The 12302-nt window shown below is 40.0% G+C and overlaps 1 protein-coding gene across 2 annotated transcripts in view; it reads left to right on the top strand.

The window, feature by feature from the left end:
- The window catches only part of GSK3B (glycogen synthase kinase 3 beta), a 151293-nt gene that overhangs the window by 116726 nt on the left and 22265 nt on the right, over positions 1–12302 (top strand). For both annotated transcript variants that reach the window (XM_050332951.1, XM_050332950.1), the window contains exon 8: positions 2967–3062. In XM_050332951.1, coding sequence (XP_050188908.1) covers positions 2967–3062 — 96 coding nt within the window. The remainder of the gene's footprint in view (positions 1–2966; positions 3063–12302) is intronic.

The following is a 12302-nucleotide window of genomic DNA, read 5'->3' as shown; positions in this document are numbered from 1 at the left end:
AATTTTACAGTTTATCGCTTTATTCATCCCACTCTTCTGGACTGTAATTTGAATTTGACACAGTCTTTAAAACTTCTTCTTCCAGTCTACTTCCCCTTTGGTTTTTGGATGGGTTTCAGGGTGTGTTGTTTTATGGTTCATTTTTTTGTCCTTCAGTCTACTTGCAGTACAAATTGGAAGCTCAATCTGGCTTTACAATCCAGGGAGAACAAAGTAAATACACTGAGTAGCTAACATAAGTCACTTTTCCTTTTGTACAGTTATTTCATGTGTCAAAGGCTGCTGTGTAGCTGAAAGGTCAGATGATCCCTTCTTTCAACCACCGTGATCCCTCTTCAGTACCTGCTTTTCTAATAATTCATGACACCTGAAGTGCTGTTTCTTAGATGCCTGGGCTTTTGCTTAGGAGTTGCTCCCTCACATCATCTGGATTCACAGCTGTGTTTCTAGTGAAATGTGTGAACAGGCGCTGTCCGTGGCTTCTGCCGTGATATTGCCCTTGCCTATCTAATCTGGATTCTCTCTGATGCTAAAGGCATTCTTTAAATATACTTGGCACTGTGTGGGCTCCTGTTCTGAACAGCCTTGGCAACTGAGCCAGTTTGATGAATTTTGGCTATATTAAAAATAAATCTACTCTTTGCTTCTTCTCAGAAAAGCTGTTAAAGGAATTTTTTGAGGAGGAAAGGGGTAAAGAAGGTAAACATGCTTTTAAAAAAGTCCTGTTTATACGAGGGAGGCATGAAAACAGCTTTTAGAAATGGTGAGAGAGCAAGCTGCCTGTCAGTTTTCAGGAAGTTAATTTAAGTAATAAAAAAAACTTCCAAGGTTTTATAAATTACTTTTTTTCCTGAATTGGGGTGAAAATAATATTTGGGGGTGTGAAACCCCCTCATCTTTTACAACGGTAAAGCTTTGACAGTGATGGTCATCAAAGCTTTGAGAGCAGCACCATCCTGGCAGGGCTGGCAGCTGGGTGGCTGATGCTCTGGTGGGTGCCAGACAGAAAACAAGAAGAGAAAGGGAACGTTTTCCTGTCAACTTTTTTTCCCTTTTAAAGTTGAGGAAAATGTATGGAATTCTGCAAACACCCTCTTTTTTTTACCACCTGAGCAAAACCAGCATTTTCAGATACACCCAGAAAAACCTTCTGTCACCTCTGAGAGGAACCCTTGGCTCTTAGGGTTTTAAATCCCCACGAATGCTGAGGTGTACAAAACGTGATCATTCATTTTGTACAACTTGTTGGTCACATTTATTATCCAAGAAGCAACTGCCTGAACAAATTGCGGGGTTTATCTTCTGGTACTACTCTTTGTTTAAAAGGTTGCTTTGTGAGTAGGATTTTAGTTTGTGTCATACAACTCATATTTTAAATAGCAAAGAGATACCAAGTTCTTTTCATAATACCTGATGATAATTTCTCTGTTGCACAAATTACTCCAACAGCAATTACCTTGCTCTTTTACCTCTTCACTTGACTTTGTAGAGTGCATTTTTGTAATTTCCACTCTTCTAACAGTATGAAAACGTACACAGATACCAGAATTTGTAAACAGATATTTCTGCATCAACCAATAAAGCAGAATGCCTAATGTCATATTGCGGATCATTTGTTGCCTGGTGGTGACAGTGTAGTCTGATGAGGTGATAACATTATGCTAATCTGTATGGCAAGAGATTTATCACAGGGCCAGATTAGCATGGCTACAGGTTTCCTATAGGAAGGTGAGCATGAGCTCAGCACAGAGGAGCAACTCCTGCCTTCTGCCATCTCCTCTTCTCTCTGCAGGGCAAAAAGATGCCCAGCAACTGGGTGCAAGCAGAAAACAACAGGATTTCTTGGACATACTTTGCAATTTTTATATATAGCTAGAAGACAATGGTTCTCTCGCACTTGGTGCTAATTGAACAAAAAGTACTAATGCCATATTGTCTTGCTTATTCTCTCAAGGGATTTCTGAAATCCTTTCAAAATCTGTCCACCTCTACAAAGAGATGTGCAGTTATGTTATTTCTCATACAACTACGAATTTGCATCTGTAAATAACATTGTGCAGATTCTGGGAATTAGAAATACAACTTGCTGAAAGTAAACCGAGGTGCTATGCCTTTTCGATGCTTCCAGGTTAGATTTAAACTACATCTGTCTTCCATGTGGAAATACTGAGGTAGGAAGTACCACTCAAACCCACACAGTTTGGTTTGTAGGATGAGGGGGAGAACCTGTCTGGCTTGGCTCAGCAGTAACTGGCTGATCTTTTAAGTTTGTTCATGACTTGTAAAATGAGTCTGTGCTACTGGTCTGATCCTTAGTCAGCCATATGCAGTGAACTGCAACCCCTGAATGTGTTCGGTGGCACTGTTTCATAACAATCTAATTAGAGTGAGCTCTCTTCCCTATTGAAATATCAGTAAGTTTGAGAAAGATACCTGAATTTTGTGAAAATGTAGAAGATAATTAAATTTTTAACACTGGGCTTGGAGCATGAACTGAATTGCCAGCAAGTGACTCCTGACGTTGGAGCAAGGGCCACTAAGATGCTGAAGGGACTGGCGTGTCTGTCAGATGAGGAGAGGTTGCAAGAGCTGGCACTGTTGAGCCTGAAGCAGAGAGGGCTCAAGAGGGTCTCATCAATGTGTATAAATGCCTTCTGGTGGGAGGGAAGAAGAAAACAACCAGGCTCTTCTCATTGTTGCCCACTGACTGGGCAAGTGGCAGAGGCACAGAGTAAAACACATTTTTTACTGTGAAGGGTGGTCAAAGACTGGAGCAGATTGCCCAGAGAGGGGACCTCCCTCTCCTGGGATCAAAAGTTTTGTTGTTTTGCTCTCAAGCCTATATTAACTTACTAGTTACACAGCTTGACTTCAGTTTTCTCAATGTCTGATAGGTTGTACTTCAGTCTTCATTACTGTATGAAGTGTATCTAAACAATTTGCCTTCTTTTCTCTCTCCTGTCTAGGTTCTGGGAACGCCTACAAGGGAGCAAATTAGAGAAATGAATCCAAACTATACTGAATTCAAATTTCCTCAGATTAAGGCACATCCATGGACTAAGGTGAGTCTATATGATCTGAATAATAAAGACATGGGCTGAAAGTACAAATTCAAGGAGTTCAGTTTGTTCAGTGATTTGGTGGTTTTCAGTCTAAACTGTGTGCCTTTGAATAAGCTGGGGACCTGCAAACTTTAGATGTAGCTGGGGAGAATAAGGTATTGAAGGAGTGCACTGTAATATATTGTTGGTCTAGGGTTTTTGAGGTTGCCTATAGGTAGGTTATTGGGGCAGGAGGAGGTGTTTGTTTTGTTTTTTTTTAACAATGGTGTGTGTGTGTGTTTATAGCAGATTGCAATATATCTACATCCTGTCATGGTATAAATTGATATGCACAAAAGTCACATACAAATGAGAAAATGCTCCAGTGATACACATGACACTTTTGTGATACTGTTACATGTTGTGAAGAGGGCTGACAGTTACCTTCTTAACTACTTCACTCATAGATAATATTCTATTTGTACTCCTGTAGATGTGCTGTTAAGGGAGGTGTTTTTTCTTGGAGTTGCTTCTGAAGGATTGTTGTTACCTAGCTTTCACAGGGAGACACCAATGCAGTACACGCAGACAATATTATAAACTTCGTGATCAAAAAGGAAGCTGCTAGCATTGAAACAAATACATTGCTACACAATTAATCAGTCTTCCACATATCAACGAATGATGAATATTTGACTTGGGACAGAGTAACAATCATTTAGTTAGCCTCTTGGGTGTGGAATAAATTAAATATTGAGTCTTAAACAATTGAAGCCTGGGTAGGTAATGTTTTATTTTTGCTGCTTGAGGGACGTCTGATACAGTCACAGTGTATTTTCATCATATCTCAACACTCAGGTTTTCTTCTGCTAAGAAAGCAATATCTGTGCACGGAAGGGTTGCATTCCTAGCTGAACGTGTGGTTAGGTCAGATTCTTTTGGACCAAATGCTTTGTTGTGGTAGAAACTCTGAATAAACTAATTAAAGCTAATTGATAGGAGACCATGTACATGATAGATACATGTCAGGGCAGGTACTACGTCTCTATTTTTGCGATAGAGTCTCCAATGAGTCATGTACCGCTTGAATTCTCTTTTCCCCCCTAATTCCTGGTTTGCATCTCCATATCAGAGTTATTTTCTGTTTGTTGGTTAAGTGATTTTTAATAGCATGGGAGGTCAGTAAATCCAACAAGGCTTTATGTTAACAAGGGAAAAAATTAAGACAGAAGTCTCTGAGAGTGGTTTCTTCAATTTTGAATTGCATCATGATAAAAATCACAAAAATAAGTCCAAAAACCTTGTAGCACTGAATATTAGAGTTGCATCTGAATTCCTGCATTAAAAGTGTTTGGATTAGAGGGGGTTAAACAAATACGCAGTGGAGTAGAAGTGCAGAGATGTACTGTAGAACACAGAGTTAAGCATCTGATCTGTGCAACTCATCTTATGCTTGGATAGTCTTAAGAATCACCTGTATGCACTTGATGGTCTCTTAGACCACAAGAGTGATCTTTTGGCAAATGGAAGCTTCAAGAGAAGACTGAGACTTTGTTCTATTTATAAAGAATGCTTTTGGGTTGTTGTAAAGGATCACAAGTGAAATTAAGTCCATTACAAAGAATTGAGAGGAGCTTGCCAGAAGATCAAATCTGCATTCTTCATTAGTGCACAATTAGTTTTGGAGAGTTATGCTTGCAGCATAGCTTCTGCATTCTTGAGTCATTCTGCACACAGCTCTTCCTGGTGTTAGCTGGGTGTAGAATAGGATTTAAACCAGATAATTACAATTGGGTTATGTGATACTTCATTTATGAGATCTGTACTTATTATGCAAATGCTAAATTAACAAAATGGATTAGCCAGCATAGTGTTGGTAATGATGCTTATCTTCTCAATGTATTACTTCTCAATATCCTTCCCTTTCAACATTTTGAGCATGTTGAGATGTGAAAGATTTTAGCAATAATATGTAGAATTGGTATTTCTCACCCAGTTGTGTTTGGGATAACATCTGATAACATGTTAGTGAGCATATGCAATCCTCTTGGAGCTTCTGTATCTTAAAATTGAAAAGCTTGTGAGAAAAACCTCTTCAGAGTTCTGACTTTGAAAGAAAAAGAAGTGAAAGTGCAAATGTTGTTGCTGGTTCTTTGGTTTTGTATTGTTTTTATTTTTTGTTTCAACTATGTATGTAACTATAGCGCTACAGGTAGTTTCCAACAGGACTTGAACTTTAGGTTACCACTTCAAAGGCACAAATCCTTGCCATCTAAGCTAAAGAACTGCTGAAGATGACAATTGGAATTTTGAGCATAAGCTTTGTGGAAATTTGAAGTCTCCCTTCATAGATCCATCATGATTTTTCAGTAGAAATGGATTAGTATCATCCAAATACAGTATTGATATGCAATGGGATGTAGTAGTGTGAAGAAAGAGATCTCAAATTAACAAGGTTTAGTCTTTAACCCTTTCTTCATAGATTATGAAAGAAGTCAAAAAAACACTAAAAAATATTTTTCTGTGCTACGGCAATAATGTGCGTGTAGAGTGCAGATTGTTTTCAGACTGGTTTTCAATCTGTTGACCATTTGAGATTGAAGTACTTTTGTAACTTAAAAGCTGGAATCTCTTGTTATAAAACATAGAGAGGCCTCTCTCTAATCTCCAGTATGGTTCTATGTTGCCGTAGCACCTGTGTGGTTTTATACCAGTTTATGTGCGTGAGGCAGATGATGATGGGAGTTCAGCATGTCCCTGGCTAGCCAAAGAAAAGAGAATCCAAACTTTCCAGGAATCTTTCAAACCGTTCTTCCAAAACAGGAAATCTCTGGTCTTTTCCTCTGGCACCCCAACCCTACAATCCCAGCCTTAAAGGGAGGAATCTGGGACATTCTGGTTTTTTAGCCAGGGGGGTCTTCAGAATACCAGTGTGTTGAATTTAGTAATGCAGCTGTTCTTTTCATCCAAACCTTCCTTTGTTTTCACTTCATAAAGAACGTTTTGTATTAATGGAGGTGCATCCTATGGCTTGTCTGCCTTGGTCTGTGAAGTAAGCAGCATCATGTTTTAAGAGAAGCAGTTCAGGGGTGTAAATAGCTTTTGACTGACTGATAACAGTCAGAAAAGAATAGATACGCTTTTAGACACACAGCCATGCCTTCATGTATATCTTGGTTCAGAAAACCTGTCCAGTTTTTCCAATGTTATCAACTCATCAAATAAAAGTTACTATCCTTTCTGGAGATTCTGTCGCTGTCGTTTTTACTAGTCAGACTTTTGCTTGTGTCTTACAGCCACCTAAACTCCTTGAGCCTTCTCTGTTCTTGGAAGCGCAGTCTGATCTGCGCTACCAATCTTTATACTTGTTTCTCTTCTTCCGACTAAGCTTCACCTATTGGGTACAACTGTGTGACAAGAAGGCCAAGGAGAAAATCTGGGAGCAAGTGCAAGGTTGTAAATCACAGGGCTGTTGAAGTTCAGCTTTGGCACTGAGCTTTCTCTGAAGCTTCCAGTCCTTTTGGAGGGGGCAGAGATAGAGGGACAACTGACAAAAGGTCTAAATGCAGGCTTCATAAGCTTGTGGTAGATGTTGCTTACCGAGGCCTCATTACAGCTGGCCTTTATCCTGGCATTACTCAGAAGCTACCTTTAGGTCTCAAATCCTTGGGGTGATAACAAACAAAGAATGTGCTGTGATTATTTCCAGAAATATGTAAAATGTTCATCTGTGATAGCCTGCCTTTCCCCTTGCATGCAGCTAGTAAAGGATCTCATTTGATTAAGATAGTAGTAAATGGAATATAATTACATAGTTAAAGCCCCTTCTGCGTGGGGGAAATGACTTGTTTGGATTTCCCCCCTCCACCCACCCAAGGATGCTGCCACGTTTGCCAGTATAATGGCAGTATAATAAAATATGTACATAGATATATGCTATAACCACACCCATGGTTTGTGATGGCAGAACCATACAACAGGTTGTAACAGCAAAGGCGGTTTTCCTTACTCAAATCTTAACCTTTGCCTTGTCTCCATTATATAGACAAGGAAGCAGTTTCCACTGCAGGCAGCTCTTAAAAATGGACATTGAGTTTCTTCAGTGTGCTGTGGTTTGGCGGCCTTTGTTTCTGATCTTCTGAAGATACTTGCAAGATGGTTCAAACATGCAGGCATTTTTTAAAATACTTCTGGTGAGATAAATTTGGGTATACTAAAGAGAATGCCTTGATTTGCCATCCCCAAATCTATAGTTAGCTGAATAGGTGTTGGAATAATAATTTTCAAGGCAGCATTGAGATGGAAAAAGACGAGTCATTTGTCTAACAGTGGAAGAGAGAGGGAGAAAAACTGTCATGTCTAGATTGGTTTTGAGCATCTCTGCCCTTCTTCTGTGCACTCTTGTGGATGAATACATGAGGAATTTTCTCTGCAGCACTTTGCTTTCACCATGAAGTCGTGGGACACTAGGTCAGGGTTCCTCCCAGCTTTGTGAACACTTCCTTTTTTTTTTTTTTTTTTCATTACTTATACTGTTCAGAGTACTTTTCTGTCTGTCTTCACGCCAGCAGAGGAAAACAGTGTCTAAGATGAAACTTAGAGATTGTAGCTCATCCCTTCTAGCACTTTACCAAAGCAGTTGGCCACTTCTGGCTGCAGCTAAAGTTGTGCAGAATCATGGTTGGCTGTGTTACAGAGTAGCTTTGGATATTGACTTCAGAATCCATGGTTCTGCCTGTATTATGAAATAATTTCCGCTAATACTATAAAATACTTGCCAAATATTTTAGTCTCTGTGTCCTCGTGTGTGTGTGTATTATCATTTACTTTGAATATTGAATATTTCTGTGCTTGTCACAGATAGTCATGTCATCTTCCCCACACTGGGATTGGGATGTAGAGGCTGGTCTCTCTCATGAGCATCTTTTTCCACTCTCCAGAATCAGTTTCATGTCTTCATTCTGTCCTATGCCTGCTCTCCTTGTTCTTGTCTAGTTCTTAAGCAGATTGTTTTGTTTGTAATGCTTCCAAAGTGACTGCTCACACTGTAGATTCAAGGAAGAATAGCAAACAGTAAAAGGGATAAACAGACAGCTCGTTTTGTCACTTCTAATTATGACTGATGACAAAAGCACTTTTGTCAGAAATCTTGTGAGTGGACTTGCATTTGAATTCAAGCTGAAAATGCAAACTCTTTTTTCTGAGGTTGGGGTCTGATCTTTTGTAGAGATACAAAGGTACAGTGGAGATGAGATGTTTCTTTGGTTGCAGTTTCATCATTGGCAGTGGTTAATCATAGATCAGGATCAGTTCTCCACCTCCCACCTGCATATTCCTGATACACATTACAGTTTGCACAGTAGCAAAAACCTCTTGAATAACACAAATGTTCAGGATTTGCATCACCTTCTTTACCTGACTGACCATTCAGCCCAGACTGCAAGTGTTAGGACAAGGAACAAGGGCAAATGTGCACAACCAAAAGGGCAGAACTGTCTTTTCCAACATGAACTGGAGGTGATTTGTGCCTGTTGTGAAATCATGCCATGACCTCTTTCTAAAGAGTGCAGTTCTGTTTTTCACTTGGTGTGTAATGACTTTCCAAGCAAGAGTCGAAACAACTCTGCTGGAGAATAACTTAAAAGAAAAAAAAAAAAAAACAAAAACAAAAACACACTTTTTCTGGCATGTTCATATTTGCCAGTTCCTTTCGTAGCAGCAATGATTTTTGACAGTGTAAATCTCCTATCTCCATCTTAAGCATAAGAAACCAGGTTTGCTGGGTGATAAATTACCCTACTTCTGCCCAATTTGTGTGCAGTAAAGAAAGTATCACTTAACAATAAGTGAGTGAGCACTAATTCAACATTAAGAATTGATTTCCATCAGTGCAACTCTGAAGTCAGATGTGAAGTTTAACATGTCTTCTGCAATGTACCATCTGTTTAGCCATCACATTGCAGCACATCTGTCTGGGCTGTTCGTAGTGGCTGTCCCAGTGAGGCTGAGAGCACTTTCAGAGGTATGTTTTTGGGGGTTCTCTCTCAGAAGAAGGAGAGCTGTTTGTTCTGCTTATCTTTGTTGCTTTCCTTCAGAGCTCAGTAGAAGCAGAGCACATGCACTGGGTAATAAATGCTAGCTCATTCTGTCTCCACCAGGTCCACGGTGGAAGGAGCCCAGTAACGAGTGTGTGGTCTCAATAAGAAGTAGCTTTGGAGACAGGTTCCTGGTCCTGTTCCCAGTTCTGTGTTGGCTCATTTGTAAACCACTTAACCCTTCTCTCTTTATTTCATTTTCCCCCATCTAAGTGCCATCTGACAGGGACTCTTGATTAATAAGGCATTTACTGTTTCCGAGCTGCTTTTTAGAGAAAAATGTTGGGGGATTTAATCAGAGACGGAAATTGGGGTGCTTATATATTTTTTTTTAAATCACTCCCAACACCAGTGCCTCTTTTGTGAGCTTTTTTTAACCTTCATTTTTATCATGTAGGTTTTATGCACATCAAAATAGCCAAATGTTGTATTTCAGAAAACCCAATCTGAAATTCTCAGGCCTTTGGAATGAGACCAGTCCCAAGGGCAGAGCTTCTGATGCAGCTTTGAGGTTTTTTGTGTCAGGTAGAGCTCAGTGCATAAATTGCTGTCTTCTGTGTCTTTTCCCTCTCCTTTTGTATTTGTGAATGTGCCGTGCTTATCATAAGCCTTGTTAGGTAAACTTGATCAAAATATCGCTTCCTATCCTAAGGTCATAGTAATCGTATTGTGTGATTGCATTTTTAAGAAGTTGATTTGAGGGTTGTGTTCTACATCTGACTTTGCTTGTAAACAGTACAAGCTTTTGGTTGAAGGGAGGAGCTTTCTCTCTTACCTAATGTTCATGTGCCATAAAAAATGTGCTTACAAACAGAAAGGAGATGTGCACAGACTGTCAGCTTTGAATTGGTGGTGTGGGTGGTTCTTGGCAAAGCTCATGAGTCTGAAGCTGGTGAGGAAATTTTTAACCATGGTGTCACCAACTTGATGTGTTAGCAACAGATGTCATTTTCATAAGCCTCTGCTCTCTTAGGGAGCACAGCACGCGGGCAGTATTCACAATCTGCATGCAAAACGCACAGTGGTTGATGGCATGAAATCATGTCTCTTAATATACACTGGCTGGAAGAGCACCTTGGTGTCACATTGTGAAGCTTTGGCTTTGGGGCTTAATTAGACCAAGACAAGCTCCGTGTTGTGCATGGAAAGTTTGTTTGAAGAATGTCAATGAACTGAAAGTCAGAGCAGCCATTCTGGTAAAACAATACTTAGCTCTTGCCCCATGTGGTTTTATTTGAAAGCTGAATGCTGATGTGAGTGAAGTGAAATAGGAGAATTCTGTGCTTTCCATCCTTTTTCTTTTGTCTCTCCATGTGTGCAAAGAAATAAAATTCAGAAGGGGCGTGAACTCTGCTACACTCGTAGGAACTATTTCAGATTAGTAAGGTAAAATGTGACCACTCTGCTGGTGCACAAAGACTTCATTCAAATTAAAGTCACTAGGGGATGAGAGCTACATAGTGCACCAGGGGCATTTAAGCCTGGCAATCGTTTTTGAAATGTTGAGGGTGGTAGTAGTTCCAGAAAAATGAAGGGGAAGTAACGTTAAAAAAAAAAATTGCCCTGATGGCAGTGCAGCTTGAAAAGGAGAGAGGAGTATGTCTGGTCTTGCTGACTAGCTGTTATGGTCTGTCTGTGTTTGAGCATCACCAGCATGCCTGAACAAAGAAAGAACTTGCACTGGTCTCTCAGCTTTTTGGTGAGGTATAGATTTACTGGGGGAGGGAAAAACCAACAAAAGCACCAAAAGCTGTGGCTTTGGATGAGTCAGCATTTCCATTTGACATGATCATTCAAGAGATTTTTTTGTAGCTCATCCAAAAAAAATCCCAAACAAACAAAAACCAGCAACCTGGGTCTCAGCCTGAAATTCATTTGCTTTGCAGAAACAAGAGGTTTTGAGTTATTCAAGTGCAAATTTTCCTTCAAGAATATTGTATGTAAAGCCTTTTTTTTGCATTTGTTTATCTCCAAAACAGGTTCATTTTTTAAAATGAAAACTTGAGCCTTCGGTCCCTCCTGTGGACAAATAGCCTTACACAAGGTCTTGTTTCATTTTAGAAAAATGAATTGTTGCGCCGGTGGGGTAGTATCTGATTGCTTTAAAAGTTCCTGTCAGTGTTTTATTTTTTATTTGGTTTTGTTTGTTGTTTTTGGTTTTTTTTGTTTGTGGCCTTGCTGTGCCTTTTGCCTGGCCGTATTTAGTCTGCATACTAAATGTTAGTCTGCCCAAACACTTTGTGCACTTAGCTTTTTCCTTTTTTTTTTTTTTTTTTTTTTTCCTTTCTCCTTTTTCTTTCTTTTTTTTTAAATTTTATTTTCTTTTGCTTTCACCCAGGTGTATTTTAGATCGAGACAGACTTTGCTCCGATGGGCCGGATTTTAGTCCGTGCACTAAATTTTAGTCCGCAGACTAAAAATAATCCGCGGATTATTTACTAAATTGATTCCCTCACTGAGAACTACAGAGACTTTAAACTCCTGCTGAGACGTACGTGCGAGGGCTTCATGGCTCACAAGTTCCACTGTCTATCCGTCCTCCCACCCCTTCCACCATGGAGCATCAGCCCAGCATTGCCTTGGCGTCGGTGCCCCGTGGCATGGAAGTGCTGGCGTATCCGTTGCTGTGGGCGGCAGCCGCTCGTGTAGTTCTCCGTGGGTGAATTGGGCAGCTTTCCCGGTGGAACTGTGTTGAATGGGAAGAGCTGAAAGACTGCAGAGGGTTTGGCTTTTATTTCTTAGGGCATTATTCAAAAGGGAGGTGGGAGGGGACAAATTGAGGGGAAAAAAATTTCTTAAGTAATGGGTGCGACGGGTATGAGGGGGAATAAACCCGCAATAGAAAGAAATTCAGTCCATACCCGCACTCCTGAGGTGGTACGTCCAGTTCTCGAAGAATCCTAAAGAGATAATGCCAGCAAACAAAATCCAGTGGCGGGGGAAGTCAATCCAAAATGGAGAATAATCCGCGGCGGCCTGAGGTACTTGTAGCACACACAAATTAAAAGTATCCAAATTTAAAGTACAGATCTTTGATTTTCACTTTGTCTTCAACATAGATTATAAATGGCTAGGGGTTTGGGTTTTTTGAAAAATTAAAAATAAAAAATAACAACAAAAAAAAAACACCACCCAAAAGTTTACATTGTGTGTCTGGGACAGATTT

The sequence above is a fragment of the Myiozetetes cayanensis genome, unplaced genomic scaffold (assembly GCF_022539395.1).
Source record: "Myiozetetes cayanensis isolate MyiCay16 unplaced genomic scaffold, myiCay2020 scf5-8, whole genome shotgun sequence".
Taxonomy (NCBI): Eukaryota; Metazoa; Chordata; class Aves; order Passeriformes; family Tyrannidae; genus Myiozetetes; species Myiozetetes cayanensis.
Note: the sequence above shows the minus strand (reverse complement) of the source record. Positions and strands in the feature narration are given on the sequence as shown.